Source organism: Phyllopteryx taeniolatus, chromosome 4 (assembly GCF_024500385.1).
Source record: "Phyllopteryx taeniolatus isolate TA_2022b chromosome 4, UOR_Ptae_1.2, whole genome shotgun sequence".
NCBI classification, from domain to species: Eukaryota; Metazoa; Chordata; class Actinopteri; order Syngnathiformes; family Syngnathidae; genus Phyllopteryx; species Phyllopteryx taeniolatus.
In genome coordinates, this window is record NC_084505.1 from 32,354,698 (window position 1) to 32,376,625 (window position 21,928).

The 21,928-nt window shown below is 41.9% G+C and overlaps 1 protein-coding gene across 1 annotated transcript in view; it reads right to left on the minus strand.

The window, feature by feature from the left end:
* Positions 1–21,928, minus strand: part of sdk1b (sidekick cell adhesion molecule 1b) — a 277,239-nt gene that overhangs the window by 126,969 nt on the left and 128,342 nt on the right. Inside the window, 1 exon segment of the mRNA XM_061771792.1 lies at positions 15,965–16,098. Coding sequence (XP_061627776.1) covers positions 15,965–16,098 — 134 coding nt within the window.

The window sequence follows — 21,928 nt, forward strand, 5'->3', positions numbered from 1 at the left end:
GACAAAAAAAAAAAAAGCTTCACATTGAGCTAAAACTTTACTTTTAGTTCATAGGTTTGATATTGATACTGGTTATAAAGAACCCCAAGTCAAATGTTCATTTTAGTCTATGCTGTGGGCTGCTAAGAAAATGGATGTTCATAATTTGGACAACCTTTATTTAAAACATGCAAACTTTTTTGAACCAGCCCGCTAAAAGAATCGGAATCGAGAATCATTTGGAACTAGAATCGAAATAAGGAATTGGGACTGGAATCGGTCCAATTCAAACGATGGCCAACCCTATTTGCGAGACAGTAAACTTCAACTGGGAGTGGCATTAAACAGCCTGAAGCCTCTTCTTTTGATGAATTGTTCACAATTTGCCAAACAGCTGCTTATTGTGAAGTCAGCTGAACACATAAAAAAAAAATCTGTCATGTAGCAAGGCTGCAGTAGGTGAACCACAATTTTGCAGGGGAACGCTGTACCTCTCTCCCAAGGCAAAATAAGGCCGGGATGACTTTGCCCCCCAGTTCCGCATCGGTGCCATTGATACATGCTCTACCACTAGTTCACTTTGAAGTAACAAAGTAATGACTGTATAACATCTGTCTGTGTGTATGTGCTCTCTCCAGCTGCTATCCACAACATTCATTTGCATAAGCGCATATATAACATCACAGTTTCAGGTTGCACGGGTGGAGGAGAGGATAGCGGCGTGGCTGGCGGCATCATTAAAACAACCAGCAACTTATCGTTGCACTTCACACCTCATTCAGTATCCCTGAGTGGCTTTCATGTGTGCTCGCGCATTCTATCTCCTTCGAGCAGCGCCGGATAATATCTGTACGCAGAAGCCCGCGTGTGCGCCCGTAAATTAGTCAGCGTCGTTGGCACATCAGGGTTTTTTTTTCGGCTGGCATCCCTCACAATAGCAGCGCATTATTCCGCCCGGCAACTGCCCTCGGCTATTCCTAATGCCGCTGCACAGCTCTTTCGGCTGATTCAACGTAGAACATTGACACATCTGCTTCATTTGCATATTGCCACAAGACACGTTGACGCATACAAACAACGTCAAGATGCTTCGTTTCCTGTTGGAGAGTGGAGCACGCCGCCCTTGATGCGACTGCGGCCAACAGAAAGTTGAGTTTGCAGCTGGTTTTGCTCTCATGGCCCGTGAGCTTCGCAGCTTGAACAAAACACTTGTTACAGGCAGCATCTGGCTTTTCTTGTTCGTTGAGTTGCTTGGTCTCCCACTCTCTTAATTACATCCATTTTCCTTCAAATGATTCGTGAATGTTGGCCCGGGTGAGTGGGTGTGCACCTACAAGACTGTCAAAACAATACACATGGATATCAGTTCTAAGATAGAAAACACATTCAATGAACTAGATGGAAGTACACACAAAGCAGTCACGCTGTGAGCATATTGCTTGTCAGACCAACATAGTGCATGACTCACTCTCCTGTCCATCACTCCCATCTCTTTATCTCTGCGCCTGGGTTTTAATTATAGAAGCACGGCGAGAAACAAAAGACGGCAAAATGAGAGTGTGGGGGTGGGACGGGGGGGCATGAACGGGGGCCGGTCTGATCCCTCTGCAGCTGCAATAGTCAATAGAATAATTTCAGACGCAAACTGTTGTGGCAGGAATTAATAGATGTACCGAGTCATTCGCTGAGCAGAGCTGTGCGGGAAGAAGTATAAAACAAGCGTGGCTCTGCCGGAGTAAAGTAGGGCATCGTTAATAAAAGGTTTGAAAGTAAAAGCTGGCCTTTTTCAGATAGAGATACTGCTAAATTGCCTCTTCAGCGCTGTGACGAAAACTCAGGCTTTTGTACACCTTTGCCTGTTACACAAAATCCCGCCAAGTAGAAGATTGCCACAAGGGTCAATATCATGATGAATCAGAATCACTCAATCATCGTGAAAGTGTAATAGACAAATGAAATGGAGGTCTTTTAATAAGTGGCCAAACATTCGCACACATATTGTACCAGTACGATGATAAGTCTTTAAAAAGAAACATTCATTCCTTTTCAATACAGCTTTAAGAAAACCTTTTAATGTTTTCAGTGACATTTTGACCAGTATTGTGTCTTTCTTCAACGGAGGGTGAACCGGTGGCTAGTTGGAAAGTAAATATTTACTCTTATGTTTTTCGTAATTTTAATCATATTATGCGTGTATTTGGATGTTGACAAGCTTAACATGTCACTTTGTCATAGTGAAATCTAGCCATCTATCCAGTTAATTAGAAAATCTCTGATTTTTGGGAGTGAAATATATTTAAGACATCTGGTGTGACGTATACAAAAACTTGACGGACAGCAACAGCAGGACCATAATGTTAAGTGGGGTAAACACATACTGATTTTTAACATCTTAACAAATTATTGAAATGTGAGAGACCTCAAACATGCTATTGGCAAGTGGGATCCTTGCAGAACACCACACACAAAACTATACCTCTACCAACAATTGGGAGTACCAAGACTGACCAGTAATAGGCAGCATGGTGCCACAGGGCATCCAGACTGCCAGAAGTAGAAGAAGAAATAGAGGAAGCTAGACTACTAATGGTTGTCATATATGGTAACTGTCATATCCTGTTTTGTTTTGCCCTCTGCTTGTTGTCTTTTACTTGTGTTGCCGTTTTTTGGTTGTGATTGGCGGGCGGAGTCCACTGTATCGCCAGACAACTGAAGATGATGGCTGGCCATCATCTTCAGTTGGGTATTTAGACGCAGGAAGGCAGGGGGAAGTTGCCGAGTTACTGTTCGTTGTTAGTCGTCATCGTCAGTTGCCTACTTTGTTACTATCGTGTGCCTTCTGGTGTTTTCTGTCATTCTGCCAGTAGTACCTCTCGTCTTCCGCATTTCCGTAAGTTCTACTGTGTTTTCTGTTTTTGTTTTCTTACTCAGCCTTGTATAGGTTTTTGAGTTTTATTTTTTCTTCTCGTACTGTAACTTCCTCCGGTGGCATACCGTCTACCTCTTTTAGTTTCTTCTTCTGGTTAATTTAGTTTTTCATGTCGACCTTTCGTCATGGTGCTTTTTGTTCTCTGCATTATCACGCTTGCGTGCATCTTTATACCTGTTATACCGGCTCAGTTTGTTGCGTTTGCTTTGGGGTACAACTCATTGCATGTTTGTGCAGCTGTGACAGTAACCGCATCGTAGGGGCAAACTCTTCTCCCTATCATTTTTATTGTGGTGAATGACTTGGGAGAAGTGTTATAAAAATGCTCAACACGACCGGGATCCAGGATTTGTGATCGTAAAAATGAAACAGGTTTAGCATTTATGATTATCGGCCCTGACTATTTTTCTAGGAGGACACACCAGAAACCACAGGATAACTAGTCAGGATAATCTATCAGAGAAAAATGGGAAAATGCTGAAATTTCAACCGATTGTCGGTGTGTGACTCCACTTTGGAGGTAGGTTAGGTTCTCCTGTATAGTGATACTGCAGACTGAGAAACATGACACAAACTTCAGATCTCTTCCTAATTTGGCTTTGCTTGATGTTGATCACACACACAAGGATTTCTGATTTTCAATATTCAACACTTATGACTGTCGGTGCCAACAGCTTCCTGAGCGGATTGCGGAGGAAGAAAAAAAGATATACTTTCAACACAACCCACACCACAGGATGGCTAATCACTCAGGATAAACTTTTAGAGACGTCCAATAATACGGATTTTGCTTGTTTGATCGGAAGAGAGGAAAAATACCGATTTTCGGTACTCAGCTTCCGGTGTTAAAAACTTCAAACCCGTGTGCTGAAAATAAAAAACTGACTATGACTGACCTTATTTTCAGTCAATTAATAACTTCTGATGCAATACAAAATCTGGAGAGTCCAAAATGGATCTACTATCTTTATCATGTTGTTGAATAATAAACACGTGGAGCCGCTTGTTACACGGTTACAATAGGTTGTGGGAGTAATTAATTAAAAGTAATTTGAGCGGAATTTAATGTCACTGTTCAGTGCTTACTTGTGCGGTTATCGGGGGTGGGGTAGCGTCCAATGTGGGGCTTGTTTTGTCTTCGGGTGGGTCACCACACAAAAAATTGGAGAAAACCACCCGGCCGTCCAATCAGCAATGGGGATTATGTCGCAACATAAAGAAACTGATCACTATCTTACCTTATTGACTGGGAAGCAGATGTACAAGTTTTGTGGCGGATGTTTTTGTTCTTTTGTGTAAAGTAATTTCTGTTTTAGATCAATGCACTTTTATTTAATTTTTCCTACAGTCACCCATTCATTGTGTGCCTTTTTCCACTGATGGCATTCTTCAGGCTAAAATGTCCTTAAGTTTTGACACGTTTTGGTATTGATATCAGAGACTCCATAGTAGCAAACTCATTATTTGCAAAATAAAGGTCCATTAGAATATGGCGGGAAATGTTTTTCCGTTGTTCGATTCAAAAAGTGTATCTCCGCTGAATGAAATAGTTAATGAACATTATTATTATTTTATCATTTGGATGGTTATAGCATAGACCTAACAAAAACCTAAAATGCACCATATGAAGAAAATATCACGTAATAAACAATCAAAATGATTTTTAATATCAAAATTAGGGAGAAATAGGCCTTCTCAAAAGTACTTTCCGATGTGTTTAATTCATCTATATAATGAATGAGTTTCAGTTTTTGAATTGAACTACGACAATAATAAACTGTTCAATGTTTTTCAAATTCATTGAGATACACATACTGTATATGAAATCCATTTTCCCTATTAATTAATTATAATGCCTCACAAAAAACACAAATATTTTTGGTTACGTGTAAGAAAATAGCACTGTTGTATATTTAAAGAGTGTAAAGAAATTAACTGTTTTCATAAAGTATAATTACTGTACGTTGAGACCAGCCGAAAGACACATCAGCAGCTGTAGTGTTGTAATTGGTTTTTTAAGTTAGCCGCTAGTGTTGAAACTGTAACGCATGTGTGGCGTACACGCCATGGAAAGATGACACCCAGCACCCCAGTCTCCGGCGAGACTCGTTCTTCTCGCCGAGATGGACAACCACGGGTTGGCGAGACTCAACTTCACATACAGACGCTAAGTGCATCACCAGCCATGATCATCAGAAGCAAGACACAGACATTTGCTTTGGCATGCCGACGCTAAGTGAATTACCGGCGCCTGGAGCATCAAAGCAGAGACAAAAGATACCGAGTTCGCACTAGAACGCTAAATTAATTAACTTCCACCACCTCCGTGCTACCCTTTTGGGGGCCTGAGCTCACCCCGGGGGGGACGGAAGCGGGCACAACAAGCCTGTTCCGAACGTCCTGCCTGGGAACATTTTGGGCTCCTTTTTTACTTTTTCTTCTTCCTTGCTGCCAAATCCACCTGTTCCGAACACTCGGAAGCTTGACCCGCCTGCCTCAAACGTGTTCAAGACACGTAAGTCCAACATTGCGGTCTACTAAAAGTACAGATTCGTGCATACTTGGGTTTAACTTAACGAGAACAGGAATCCCCAGCTGTATGCCTTCACTACACGGTCATTCTACCAATCTCACATCACAAGTCAGTTTCCTTTGCCAATGTTCGTCTGTACTTTGTTTTTGTTGTTTTTCTTTGTTGTTCCCTGTAGATTCCCCATGTTAGATCATTACATTTTCCCTAAAATTCACTACCCGCATTGTTGTGTGTGTTTGGGTTCGAGGAAAAAAAACCCTGGCCGTCTAGAACTCTTCACAAAGTTCTAAAAATTTCACAAAGTTCTAAAAATTTCACCAAGTGTAGCAACCTTCAGATTACAAGAGGTTTCTCGTCGTTTTTCCTAAATTTTATCCACATAAAAAGCGACGGTGCCCCTCTTAATAGATAAAATATTTTAATTTATAACGCTGTAATTTAAAATTACGCCAAACCGGAAGTAACTCAGGTGTCGCTTCCATTTTATTCTTTTCTCCTAAATTAACTACATTTTTATTTAACTTGTATATGCTACACATGTATGACATACAGTATATGCACACAACGCAACATTAAACTCCACATGCCACAGCTATCACACACTGTTCAGGGACAGTAAAATATCTCCAATTAGAAGTGCGTACAGAGCAACTAGGGTGGGACCTGGAGCAAACACACACAAATGCGCACACAAACACACACGTGTGCAAAAAGAGCAGCGGCGGCTCTCATTTAAGATTCAGTGATGTGGAACGGAAACATCTGGTGGAGGGGGGGCATTAGGGACAGAAACAAATGGCAGATTGGCCCACAAACATAACAAATATTGTCAGCAAGCACACACACCAATACGCACACATACACTTGCATACAAAGTTAAACAATTCATATCAATACGGTGGACCCTTTTCACGGGGGATAGGGAATGCGAAGAGCGAAAATCTGTGTATAATTGACACCCATTATAACTGCATTGGGAAAAGAAAAAGCCATACCATCACAGATGATGGATTTTGAACTTTGTGCTGATAACCATCCGGATGGTCCCTTTCCTTTTCGGCCCGGAGGACACGACGTCCATAATTTACCAAAACAATCTGAAATGTGGATTCGTCAGAACACAGCACACTTTTCCACTTTGCGTCAGTCCATCTCAGGTGAGCTCAGGCCCAGAGAAGCCGGCGGTGGCGATTTTGGGTGTCGTTGATATATGGCTTTCGCTTTGCATGGTAGAGTTTTAACTTGCATTTGTAGATGTAGCGACCAACTGTGTTAACTGACAATGGTTTTCTGAATTGTTCCTGAGCCCATGTGGCAATATCCTTTACATAATGATGGCGCTTTTTAATGCGGTGCCACCTGAGGAGTCAAAGGTCACGGGCATTCAATGTTGGAGTGAAGCTGAAAATCCGAATCTTTTGATGATATTATGAACCGTAGATGACGAAATCCATTAATTCTTTGCAATTGTACGTTTAGAAATGTTGCTCTTGAACTGTTGGGACTATTTGCTCACGCAGTTGTTGACAAAGTGGTGAACCTCGCCCCATCCTTGCTTGTGAACAACTGAGCCTTTCGGGCAAGCTCCTTTCATACCCAATCATGACACTCACCTGTTTTCAATGAGCCTGTTCACCTATGGATTTTTTTTATTGTTTGTTTGTTTTTGTTTTTTTTAGCATTCCTCAACTTACCCAGTCTTTTGTTACCCCTGTCCCAGGGTTTTTTGGAATATGTTGCAGGCATCAAATTCAAAATGAGATAATATTTGCCCAAAAAAACATTAATGGTAATCAGTTTGAAAATGTAATATCTTTTTGTACTGTATTCATTTGAATACACGTTGAAAAGGATTTGCACATCCTATTCTGTTTTGCATAACGTCCGAACTTCATTGGAATGTGTGAGTGTGCGCACATGTGTGTGTGTGTGTGTGAGTCTGGGTTATATTCAGGTCAGACACCAGCCTAGCTCATGACAGAGCACGACTGGGGAAAGACAGAGAATAGAACGCTATAAAAGGGCAGACGCTATTGGGGTGCGGGAGGGGGTGGGCTCAGGGGTTGTCGGGTTTCTGACAGAGGGTGTAATCAAACCCAGAGGGACTTTCCTCCAATCACTGCTCCAACGTAATCAAACTCACACATTCTCCCTAACACATACTGTGATGATTGCTATGTGAGAATGTAAGGTTATTTTACCATTCATTTTTGGGGGGAAACCTGCAGTCAATCAGCTCTATTTCAGTCTGCTCTGGGATGGCTTTGCCCTCCAGTAGCTGTTCAGAGTAATCCAAATCCTTACAGCGCAGTGGAATGACTTGGAAGAGAAATGATTTGACATCCAGACGCTCGTATGCAACAGTATACAGCACAGTGCAAAAGTCTGAGGTTAGCTTTATTGTTTTAATGACCTTTTTCCACAGCAATGTGACATAATAAAACAGTTAAAAGTAGGACCGATTTAAGGCTTGGCAATGAATTTAAAGTTTGCGAAACGTAGGCTACAACTTTATACTGTTGTGCTTCGTGCTCTTGAGTGTTTTTTTTTTTTTTTTACTTCACTGAAGTTTTTACCTTAAATTGGGTGTACAGGTATTAGTTTTTAGGTAATGGGACTAGTTCAGTTGGTTTGGATCATGAGCTTTCCTTCTGCATACAAGGGGTTCTCTGTTTATGACTGTACGGACATCTGAAGTTTAGGTGTTACCGGTGGCGCACAATGAAATAGTTTGCGCATCGGTGTAAGAACATGTTCATTTATCATACAAATATTTGCTGTAATTATGACTTTACTATTGCGTTAGCATTAGTTAGTGAGGGTCTTCCGCCTGTTTTCACTTACATACAAATAGAACAGAGCTCTGTCCTAAACCGAGGACTTTTCTCTTCTCATTAAAGTTGACCTTGGTTTCATATGTGCAAATAATCTGATTCCACAAGATTTTATTTATTTGTTTTGCTTTTTTTGTTTCCTGTCCTTGAATGACACAAATGGTTTGCACCATCTTGGAACATTTTATTTTTACATACATGAAGATGATGACTTTTTGAAGGCAAATAAATTGAATATTCTTCAGTGGGCAAGGACTTGGCCTGATCTCAGCCCGGTAGCCGGGACAACACACCGAAAACAAAGTGGGACAGAAATATGGCAGCCATTTACGGTACCGGTTTTCATCCAAGTATTAGTGGCTGGCAGCAGCTCCTGCGTTCGTGTGCTCATCCTGTTTCTGTTTTACTGTTCTTCAATAAATGGCTGAAAAGTGCGTCTGTAGGCGCTGTAACTGTGGCTTTTCTTTTGTTACAGTACATAAGCAGACAGTGGACCCCCGCATACTCACGGTTCGGCACCTACGGATTCACCTATTTGCGGGTTTTCATTTTTTTTCCAAGATTTTCCCAACTTTTGTTTTTCTTTTTATTCTATATATTTCCCTTATTGGCTGTATACTCCCGATTATTCCAGAACATTTTGAGTAAAAAGAAAAGAAAAAATAATGCAATTATAATGGGAGTCAATTATCCGCTGATTTCCACTATTTGTGGTGGTGTGGTGGTGGTCCACTGTACTGGAAAAACGATGCCCAATAAAGAGCGATATAGTAGCGGAACACTGAATTTCAAATCCATTGCGGTTGTGTCTAAAGGCGTTGTCCATCCATCCATCCATCCATCCATTTTCTGAGCCGCTTCTCCTCACTAGGGTCGCAGGCGTGCTGGAGCCTATCCCAGCTATCATCGGGCAGGAGGCGGGGTACACCCTGAACTGGTTGCCAGCCAATCGCAGGGCACATACAAACAAACAACCATTCGCACTCACATTCACACCTACGGGCAATTTAGAGTCTTCAATCAACCTACCACTCATGTTTTTGGGATGTGGGAGGAAACCGGAGTGCCCGGAGAAAACCCACGCAGGCACGGGGAGAACATGCAAACTCCACACAGGCGGGGCCGGGGATTGAACCCCGGTCCTCAGAACTGTGAGGCAGACGCTCTAACCAGTAGCCGAAATACACAATGTATCAAATAAAAAAACAACAACAGACAATTAATTGGATCCCATAGACCAAAGTGTATGTATGAAGAAAAAATGCATATGTTTGCAATACAGGCAGGGTATATTTTAGATATCATAAAAACCTATTTTCAGTATATCCACTGTACGCATGTGTTACATGAATGAATGGGAATATTTCAAGCACTTTTCTTGCTGTTCAGCAATCGTTAACAAGCGTGACATTAGCTCCTTGGCTATAGAAAAGATGGAGGCTGCTGATCAATTATTGAGGCTAGAGCTGAGATAGCATTTGAAGTGCTCTAATAATTGTATCAGCGTGTATTGCTGGGCTCTGCCAAAAACTCCTCTTTTATTCTGGGCCCTTATCGCCGCCATTTGATCCACGTTGCGGCTACTTCCCTCACCTCGTCAGCTTTGTTCAAGAACCACATTCTGACCTCTTTTTTTCTCTGGCTATCCATGCTTACTGGTTTTTCCCTTCTCCTCGTTTCTTTACTCTCCTAAATGCTCATCTGGTCTTTGATGGCGTCCAAGACATGCCGAGCGCCTCCGGGCTCGCGTCTTTGCTGTGTTTGTGTGTCTTTCATGTGGCTGTGTGCGGCGGGTCTCTCTTTGGGGATATTTTGCTCTAATGGTCTGCAATAGAAATCTGCAAAGACCTCCACTGTGCTGAAGTGAGGGGAAAGAAGCACGCCGACATGAAGGCTATGCCGCCGCGCCTTTGATTGACAGGCTGAGGTGTGTTGGTGTGCTTGTGCATCAAAGAGCGATGATAGGATGTATGTGTGGACTTTAATTAATTGGACTAGGGAGGCTCATCTCTTATCACTTCCAGGAAAATAAAAGCCCTCAGGCAATTGGAAGTGGTTTTCTGTCATGTAATAGACATACACTATCCATCCATTTTCTATAGTGCTTGTCCTCATTAGGGTCACAGGTGAACTGCAGCCTATCCCCAGCTGACTTTAGGTCGTGACTAACAACTCCAATTTGCAAGGAAGCTAAAGGTACTTGTACCAGAAGGTACAACAAAATTTGCATTTAATCTATCCCTGAGTGGGTTGCAGCCATGTAGCCCCCGGGTACCAAATTTAAAATTCCAACGGCATATAGGGAATGGGGAAAACATTTCTCTCGGTTATGACCCTCTGTGCAGAGATGAAATATAAACACAGTTCTGTTTCCTGACACAAAACGAGCCTGGAGACACCAGTACCTTGAAGGAAACCCACTGGAAATTAACCTTCCAGAAACCTGAATCCATCCAAGTTTGTACCGCTTCTGACTTTCCGCTCATTGCCTATAGGTGTGGATGCAAGTGTGAAAGGTCGTCTGTCTCTACATCCAAGGCGTAGCCCGCCTTGTCGCCCAAAGACAAGACAAGACAGACTCCAGCTCGTTGCGACCATGAACATGTTAAGCGGTAAAGAAAATGGATGGATGTTGATTTTCCTTACAGCATTACTTAAGCGACTACACTTTTATTGATACATTTTGTATCAAATTTCACAGTGTATGAATTAATTTTCTTTATTTTGATTTTTTTAAATCATGCAATAAATAAATAGAATAAAAATAGTTCTAGCATGTCCTACTGTACATGTAGCGCATCGGTGAATGAGGATGTTAAGTTTATGGCCATATACTGTCTTCGGCATTAAAGCGCTGTAGGAGCTGTTTATTTTAGAGCCGCCATCAATTGTGCCTGTTCCTTCTTGAGCGCGGGTGACAGCTAATGCTTTTTTTCTTTTTTCTTTTTTTTTCTCTTCATCTTCAGCCAGGAAAAGCAGGCGGGCATATGGAGATAATGGATCTGTCACGTGGGCAGGTCATGTGGCCGGTCGTACGCCGCCGTCTAACAGGCCCTACAGATTTGTCAAATGATTTGGACTGTCCATCACGAGGAAGCGTGATTTGCGACAAGCTGACTATCTCTCTCTCTCTCTCTCTCTCTCTCTCTCTCTCTCTCGCACCTGTAACGTTTTACTCGTGCGCACAAAGAAAAAAATATTACAAAGTCCTCAGCGGCAGCTCTGATTTGATATTCTCACTCTCCACCAATGACTCACTTCATTACTTCCTTTTTGTGTTTGCCTCTGATAATTTTACTTTCCCTCTGTTCTTCTTTGCAGAGCGCAAAGTAGGAATTAAAGTAAGAAAAGGGAGAGTAGGAAATAGGTTTCTAATTTATTGGAGCACATTTATAGGATTGTATTATTGTTATTATCTTTATTTTATTTTTTTTAAAGAGGCCTTGACAGACAGCTCTGGAAATGCGCCTTCGCCTGTGCCGGCTGTTAAACAGAGGAGAGAAGGTGGAAAAGACAGTGGAAACTTTCATTTGTCACGAATGAAATGTGTCAAGAAATCACATCATGTCACGAATCAGAATGTGTTTTTCAGCCTATCAATTCAGAATACTTGGCAAATAAATTCCTCTTTCTTCATTTTTGTTCCAATATGCACCAAAATGTAATGCATTATTGCTCTGCCCTATGTCAGCCTCATAGTCAAGAGCGGGAGTGTGCGGTAGATTGAATAAATTTGCACTATGCTATAAATGTGGACTTTAACGACCAATCATGATAACGCTTGTTAATGATATTGTATTTGCCTCGGTTTGAAAATGGCTTCACGCACATCTGACCATGGCGTTGCCAACCATTTTCTAAGCAGCCCCAAGATGGTTTTAAAAAAGCAGTTCATCCACATCAAACAGTCACCCATCCACCCTGCTTTCCCCATTGCTCGTGAAGTACTTCGGGAAATGCTAAGCTAACTTGCGTCGCACGAGCTGTGGCTGGGTAGCTATCACCTCCATGGGGGCAAATAATCTACACCACTGACAAGAATTGCTCATCGCTAAAGGAGAACGAGGAGTAGCTGCATGTGACACACCAAGCAAGAAGCGATAACAGAAGACGACGAAGAAGTCATGCTAAGCACTAAACTAATGTGAAATGTTAAGTGGAGCAGCGAAACACCAGAATAAATGCTTAGGTGGTCCGGTACACTTTAATCAGAAGTCTAGCTCGAACCGCGTTACAGCGGAGAGCAACAAACTATGAACAGCAAAGAGAGAAAATAATAGAACAGCTACAGAGTAGGCACACACGACACGTCCAAAAGCCGGAGATGAATCAGTACGTTATAGCATTTCAGCCAGGAAGAGGAGCCTTTGAGGTTAAAAGTATATTAATATATAGATGTATATTAAATACTGCATCAGCAATCAGTTGTTTGCGTTCATTCGCACTACTGTGCACCATAGAGTGCCAAATTTAGTTTTGAGATCTGCACAATAAATGGTCATAAAGATACATTACTAAATCAGTTCGTTGTTTTTTTTTTTTTTTTTAAATCAATTTCCCTTTGCTCAGGAACTATATAACCCATTCAGAAATATTTCCATTTTGATTTTTACACTTCTGTTTAGTTTTAGGCAATATCACCCAGCCCTAGTTTTTCTATTCAAATATCAGTTCAGGCGTTAAACAAAAAAAAGTTATTTGTTTTTAATTGAACACGAAAAAACTGAAAATCCCTGATATTTCAAATCTAGGCTCAGCTAGAGAATATGAAACACTACATTTCATTTGAATATTTAATTGGTCACGTTTACAAAGCTACATTACCATTTGAGCTGCCACAATCAGTCCGGAACACTACCACGATCCATCAGCTGATCCATGAGCCACATCATCCATCCATCCATTTTCTGAGCCGCTTCTCCTCACTAGGGTCGCGGGCGTGCTGGAGCCTATCCCAGCTGTCATCGGGCAGGAGGCGGGGTACACCCTGAACTGGTTGCCAGCCAATCGCAGGGCACATAGGAACAAACAACCATTCGCACTCACAGTCATGCCTACGGGCAATTTAGAGTCTCCAATTCATGCATGTTTTTGGGATGTGGGAGGAAACCGGAGTGCCCGGAGAAAACCCACGCAGGCACGGGGAGAACATGCAAACTCCACACAGGCGGGGCCGGGGATTGAACCCGGGTCCTCAGAACTGTGAGGCTGACGCTCTAACCAGTCGGCCACCGTGCCGCCTGAGCCACATCATATTATGGAAAAACGTGTTTGAAGCGTTATTGTAATCGGCTTCATGCATTACGTCTGGCTTGCATTTCACTGCAGTCAGAACTAGTTTGTGCTCGATCTGTTTAGCTCATACGAAAACTGTAATTACTTTCTGGTACCACACCCCCCAAACAAGACACATACGCACGTAGTTCCTCGCATATCTTTGTAAAATTATTAAAAGAAGAAAGAAAATAACTGATGGATGTTACGCTGCACATTTATTATTCATCTGCAAAGTTTCATGGAAATCGGTCATGTGGTTTTTGCGTATTCTGGCTTAAAGTAACTAACCGACTAAATTAAAAAAAGCAACTAACTACCAGGGATGAAAACTATTCCTCATGCATTTGCACGTTTGCTCTTTCCTGAGGTTATAATTAGTTATGATGGTATGGTGATGGCATAGTAAAGGCGATACCCGGTTTAGGACGGTACAGTCATACAGCGGTTCTACGGTGTAAGAATACCCTGTCACGCAGCACAAGAAGGCATAATCAGTTTAGACCGTACTTAATGTTTTTCACTTTATTATTTTATATTTATGCCCTAGAGGTGTTTTTCTTACAAATATTTATTTGAATTATGACTTTACTAGTGCGCTAACCGTAGGTTGGTGAGAGACTATGGCGCGTTCCAACCTACGTAACAAATTGGGAAATGGTACTTTGCCGTAAACCAAGGACCCATTGTATAAGGTATAGATTACTAGTAATTTATCAAGTGACTTTATATCCTGCTCAGTCATGTAACAAATCGGGTGGTTGAAATGGAATTTTTTAATGTAAGTCAAACCAGTTCAACACTGCCGGAAACCTGTTGTACTGAATGATATTAGCTCAGACGTCCCACCATCCAATTTCATTTCTCATTACATTTCGGTAAAAAAAAAAAATAAAAATTAGCCCGTATTCCAAATTCCTTCCTTAACTCTTCCTCTCTCAATGCCAATAACAACGGCAGCTAGCATGCTTGTTTTATAGCAAAGGATATTTCCTAGAGGGAAGTTTAATGTGGGAAAACACAAGCTGATAAAAAGAGACAAACACACACACAAAAGAGCAAACTGACATTTTACGACCCAAGTCGTATCAGTAAAGTCTAACCATGCTCCCCTTACCATTTCTTAGAAAGCACCCTGGGGAACACTCTATGCTGACAGCTGTAACAAGTTGCGTGTGCGTGTGTGTGTCAGTGCATATATGTGACAAAGGATGCCAAAGGATACAACCCCGTAAAGAAAATCAAATTAAAAGCCTATATACAGCCACAAGGGACAGAGCACTACCTGCCTCTCTCACTGTCGCTCGTTCTCTCCAGTGAACGTCTCAGCTGAAGGAGTTGGTCGATGGTGTAGTCTATCATCTCACTCCCACAGAGATAAAGAGGGATGTTAGGGGAAACCGGGGTGATAGAATAATTCCGGGAACGTCATTAAAAGATGGGGCTCCGCCGAGGCCAATTTCGTCCCGTAATTACGGTGGAGCCTCGCCCCAAAAGTGGTACCATTTGGAGTTAAACAACATTTTCAAGAGAGGCTCAAAACCTGTCAACACGTGCTGTGCAGGGGTCTCCAAACTACGTCACGGCAGCCATTTGTGGCCCACCGTCTTTTTTTTGCGGGCCGCCAGACACAAAATTAACAATTGATCAAATCCGTTTCGTTTGCCTGCTTGTACTACTTAGGCTCTACATTGGGTGGCAAGGTCAGAGAAGCGAAAAAAAAGCAATTCGTTCTCATGTCTCAGTTCCTTGTTTTCCACCAATCGCACATCATTCGGTAAGATGTGCCTGAAATTTGCAATTGTTTGCTCCACTTTCTCATCCATCTCAAGGTTAGCTTAATACAGATTTCTCTCATTTTGGTTCTGAATGTGGAGATGGGATTCTGCTGCTGCTCAGCGCAGGGGCGAATCTATCACCCAAAAATCTTTTTGGATGGTCATCTAGCTGTTTTTTGTTGTTTTTTTTAATTAGATGGTGTTCAATTGGATGGTGCTCAACTCTTATAATGTGTGACGTCAGGAGCATTTCAGTATTTAAGTCAAGTTTTTTTCCCTATATTGTATGTATGTTAATGTTCAAACATTATAATGGCTTACAATAACATTAAATATAGGCTTTAGGTATAAAACCTCTGTCTCGTTTTTAATGAACAGTTCAGCTTTTCACGCAAATGTAATTTAATGTTGGTCATGGCGGTGGTACTTTGAGAAATACAGGTATTTTTTTGGTGGTAAGTTTGAGGGGTTTAGAGTCTATAATGAACCTAATTTGGAATGAGGGAAGACAACAGAAAACCAAATGGATTGAGTTGTGCTATCCAACTGATACCCAAACACACCAATGAACAATGCATTGAATGTTTCAAAATGAAAGAAGAAAACCTTTCTTCTTTGATTCCCCCCCTGCCCTTACCCGAGATGCTCAAGTAGATGGCAGGGCTCGTCACGTTATCACCCGTCATTTCGTTCACGGCCTCAACGTGGTAACGTCCCGCATCCGCGGTGGTCGTTGCCAGGACGACCAGCTGATTATCCAAGGCGATGGCGCTGCAAGAGACACGCATAGAGGTGGTTACAAAACAAACAAAATTCAGGAAGGTACATTGTTCAATCTAAGACCCTGGAGAGGAGAGAGTATTTGGCACATTCGAAAATCACAAGGAGCAAAGCAACAATTGAATGCGAGCGCCAGACAGGGAGACGGATTAGCCAGCCTATTTCTGACAGCCATTGTTTTTGTGTGTAGTCGTGCGTTTGTCCTGCTTATCCGTCGTCATTTCCCCTGCAAACTAGCTCCAATCACTAGCACAGGCAAAGGATCATCTCCACGGACTTTATTTTTCAGAAGTGCTTCTTACAAGCTGTTTGTGTAGCATGTTGAGGGACTGAGAAGTTGGATATGTTTTATACCGTGTTTAAACCCGTTGTTCTGGGAAGGGGGTGCTGCTACTCCGGAAGCGCAGGTTGATGGTTTATTGATGCTACTTGTGTTTTTCAGGCTGACAGCGACTAGAAACCCCAATATGTTTTGGGAAAAACATGAGTTGTAGCGGTAAGACATGATCAATATGAGAAAAGGCAGAAGAAAGCATATTAAAGCCTGATGGCTGTCTTATTTATTCTGTATCTACTATACTCTGTGTTCTGATGCGTACGACCCTGAGAGATGCACTCAGGATTTTAGGCCATATTAAAAAGGCATAAAGTGGGATAAGATATGCAATGTGTATAAAAGTGAATATTGTGGGTATAGACAATTTCTTGAAGAAAAGTCTGTAGGCAAGGGTTAGAGACACTGTGCGTGCAACAAAAAAATGACTGTTCGGCAGATTTTTTCACAATTGAAAAGAAAAAAAAAGCACAAAAAAAGGCATATTCAACCTTTGCCAGCTAGAATTAATAGCGTAGCGTGTGCAACAGAAGCTCATTAACAAACAATTAAAATGTAATTAATCTATCAGTTGGCCATGGCATCTATAAATGGTCGATTTGGTAATTTCTCCAGCAAGGGATTGAAGAATTTCAAAAGAGGGTGTGAGGGTCTGTGATAATCTTCATTACCATGCGAAGGGCACTACATATACAGTATGTCAGAAAGCCTCTGGTGATCTCCACAGATCTCCTGACAGCACTCCGCCGAGGTGTAGCGTAGCTGTTAGGGCCGCTGTTATTACAGCTCCCATACCAAGAGGTAGCGGTAGAAGTGGCCTCACAATATGTCAAAAACACTCTCGACTGCGCCTCTTTAGAAGGATGATGGAATGTGTTAAGAGGGAGCGATTCCTCTGAAAGTGCAATCTCGGCTGGAACTAGTCTTAGGAGGCGACTCGATTAAAATATATACTTTTCACTTGTCCATGTTTTCACTTATGCCTTTCACCCTTCTTCTGCTTATTAGTTGTTTCATCATGTATTAAGTATTTATATTTCCAATGATCTCTGTTGAATCAGTGATGGAGCCTGATGTACCAGTGCTACAAAACTAGTCAAACACGATTTATTAGTGCTTACACTATAACTTTTTAAGATTATTTATTTTTAATTTTTTTTTACTGTATACAGCAGGGGTGTCAAATGCATTTTTATAATGGGCCACATTGTAGTTATGGTTTACCCGGGAAGACCGTTATGACTGCGAACCCATATAAATTAAATGTGTGGTCGCCTTATGACAACATCCATCCATCCAACCATTTTCTTTACCCTTCTCCTCGCTACGGTCGCGGGCTGCTGGAGCCTATGCCAGCTATCTCCGGGCGGGAGGCAGGGTACACCCTGAACCAGTCGCCAGCCAATCGCACAGCACATAGAAACAAACAACCATTCGTACTCACACTCACACCTACGGGCAATTTAGAGTCTTCAATCAACCTACCACGCATGTTTTGGGGATGTGGGAGGAAATCGGAGCGCCTGGAGAAAACTTACCCAGGCAAGGGGAGAACATGAAAACTCCACACAGGCGGGGGCGGGATTTGAAACCCGGTCCCCACAACTGTGTGTTTTCTCATTTACTAAATAAAAGTAGGGCTGTGAATTGCAATATGAGAGCAAGTAAATAAAAAGAAAGTTTTACATGTTCAAATAAAGTGCTTAACTTCAGAATAGTTATTTGAAAAAACTAACGAAATACAGATAATACTTCATGTTTTGATCATTTGGGAAGAAGCAAATTCATGCATTGTAAAAATGAATTATACATAGGTATAAGGGTTTTCCAGAATTTTGAGGTCAACTTTGGGGATGCGCATTATACACGAGAAATTATGGTAAATCAACTTTGTCGTTGTCTCGGGAGTTGATCTTTGCAAGTTAGTGTTGGAAAGTGAACAAGGTTTAATCCTCCAAAAAGTGAAGCAGAAGAGCAGCGATGAGCAGAGAGGATCTCATCAGTCATATAACAAGAGCTTTTTGACATACACCCCGACCAACACACTCTCGCTTACAGAATATCTCAGGTCTAATTTTATTCCGAGTGATTTCCCAGGAGGGTGCAGACAAGAGCCGAAGACTCAACGCGTTGCCTGGTCATCTGCTTGTGCACGGCGCGCTGTTTTAACCTCTCACATGTTCTCTCTAGGCAAGTCAAAGCATGCGCAGAATCTGTAACATCACCGTAAGGGTCTTAAATGCAATTTGAAGCTTCTAAGCCCATTAATTGCGCCGGCCAGCCCATTTCATTTCAACTGTTTTATTCAGCAGATGCTGATTAATAGACAAGGACGGCGCTCTCTTCGTCTTGTCTGTCATGAACAAGGCTGGCGGTTTGAGAGAATTTGGGCAGATGAAGTTAATAACATTCAAAAACAGAATAGCTCAGCATGGGGCTCTAAGAATGCAGCAAGGCCAATTAAGATAGAGCATTAACATCTTCACATTTGTAGAGTTAAAAAGAACGTGTTCATTTTCAGTGGTTTTTCTTCCCCCCTCATTTGCATTTTTCCGTTTAAATGTGCCATTTGCACGTGAAATTACTGACGATGACACGGGCTGATGTTTGCGGTGATTCGCCTCGCTCGTTTGTTTCAAACTGGGAGGTCTCAGGCTTGATTTCCCATTAAATGAACACATGGAGCGCTCTTATCGGAAGAAACCCGGCAGAAAATAAATGAAATGTGCCAATGTGTGTCTGCAGTAGCTCCAGCAGTAGAGATTAGAGTGCCTCAATTTATTGGATTTCTTTTCCCAAAAAAATAATAACAGAATTCCTTTAGCTGGAAGGCAGTTATACACTTTCTCACAACATATATATATATATATATATATATATATATATATATATATATATTTCCTCCCACATCCCAAAAACATGCATTAATTGGAGACTCTAAATTGCCCGTAGGCATGACTGTGAGTGCGAATGGTTGTTTGTTTCTATGTGCCCTGCGATTGGCTGGCAACCAGTTCAGGGTGTACCCCGCCTCCTGCCCGATGACAGCTGGGATAGGCTCCAGCACGCCCGTGACCCTAGTGAGGAGAAGCGGCTCAGAAAATGGATGGATGGATATATATATATATAGATCTTGTTCACACAGACCAAATTAAATGTGTAAGTAAAGGTACCACTGTATGTATATAATACAATAACAGTATTGACTTAGAGTGCGGTTGGCATTGATGAAACATACAGTGACGTTTACCTACAGTGGAGTATTCAGTCGATATGAACCGTTAAAAAGCAATCACAGTCCAACACAGGGTTTATTCACAGCCACTGTGGAACACACCAAAGCAAACGTTCGCTCCTAACGGCAGCGAGGAGCGCTGAATGCTGCTCGCTGTGTCAGTCCAGAGCGGGAAGTTGTGTGTTTGCCTCCCACCGATGTGTGGAAGCGTGTCTGCCCGCTAAAATTTTGGAAGAGAATCTGCCAAAATAAAGCTTCCCTCAGCCCTGATTGCCACAAGCCTACCTGTGGTCCACATAGCATGCTTTAAAGAGGCGGCACACTGCCTATCGGGGATGGCGGGCACGGCTGCGGTCTGCTCCCCCAACCTTAGACATTTCACACGTGCACATCTAAATAAATAGAGAAAACTCTATGTTGATGGATTAAGGAAATTAGTTTCTTTGCAAAAGACCAATGTGGCTTTGGCTTGAAGACCATCCATCCATCCGTTTTCAACACCACTTATCCTAGTTAGGGAGCCTATCCCAGCTGACTTCGGGCAAAAGGCGGACTACACCCTGAACTGGTTACCAGTCAGTCACAGGTCACATATAGACGCTGACAACCGATCGCACTCACATTCACACCGCCACTGAGTGGGAACTGAACCCACGCTGCCCGCACCCAAGTCAGGCGAGTGTACCACTACACCATCTGTGACTGGCTTGGAGACGTTATAGATCATTACCAGAGAAATTAGAAAGGATGACTGGGAGTTACATTGGCAGCAACAATGCAGGAAATTCTGTTTCCTTTTTGTTGACTGCAATAAATCACAGTAAGTCGCTCGCATTATTTGTTTGGCAAAGGTTTTACACCGAATACACTTTCTGATGCAACCCACCTGTTTTTATCTGTGCTTGGGACCAGCAGTGTTTTGGAATCAAAGCCGCACCATCTGCATTAAAGGCAGCAGCATGTACCATTATGCTATCAGAGCATGTAATATTAGGAGATGGAAGCAATCTACTGTATATTTTCAAGAAAAGGGTGGTAAAGTTTTTTTTTTGTTTTTTTTTGAGAAAATGTTTAATTTTATTGGTTATTTTTTTCTCGCATAGTCGTTTTTTCAAGACATAAATTGCAAGATGACAAACTTGTACCAAAAAAAACAAAACAAAAAAAACACTAATATGATGAGAATGGGCGGCACGTCTGAGCATCTGCCTCACAGTTCTGAGGGCCGGGGATCAATCCCCGGCCCCGCCTGTATGGAGTTTGCATGTTTGCATGTTTCTCCGGGCACTGCGGTTTCCTCCCACATCCCAAAAACATGCATGGTAGATTAATTGACAACTCTAAATTGCCCGTAGGTGTGAATGTGAGTGCGAATGATTTTTGTTTGTTTATGTGTGCCCTGCGATTGGCTGGCAACCAGTTCAGGGTGTACACCGCCTCCTGCCCGATGATAGCTGGGATAGGCTCCACCACGCCCGCAACCCTAGTGAGGAGAAGCGGCTCAGAAAATGGATGGATGGATGGTTAATGAGAATGAAGGAAAAAAGCGAACAAAAGTGTCTTTTGCTTTTTTTGTGTGCTGCAACTACCACAGAGGTGCAATTAAAAATGTACATTTCATAGTCAATCTCATCAATCTGATGCATAAAGGTTTACCTTCAGGTGTAGTCCGCCAAAGATAAAGGCAACATGTAGCATGTAATGAACATATATATTTTTTCTACAACAGTATTAAACTGTCTAGCTAAGCAGTGACAATAGGAACACAGCCAGTAGGTTGTGACATTCTGCTGCCAGTCGCTCTGCACTGACTGCTTTAGTGATTTTCCACGCACAGCTTAAATGGCGCTATTGTTAAAACAGCCTGAGATTGAAGATTTGTCTTCTAGTTTTTGTTTCTACAACATATTTACAGAGTACTCTTTAATCCTCTCGCTGTGCCTCGAACAATTATCATGGAAGAACTTTTGTTTTAAGTTCCAACCCGCAAAAAAAAAAAGAACGTGGGCGAGGAAGCCTCAAACTGTTGCATCAGTGATTCTTGTTCAAACAAAAGAGATATTTATTCAATAATCTCAATATGCTTTTGTTATGAATTATTCATTCAGATGATGGTAATTTCAATTTTACATACACCCAAAATACAAGGTGTCCCCAAAAAAATCATTTCATAGTCCTAATAACATAGCCAATTCTCAAATAATCTTAAATTAATGTTAGTTTAAGTTGTATTTCACTGGCACTGAAGAGGC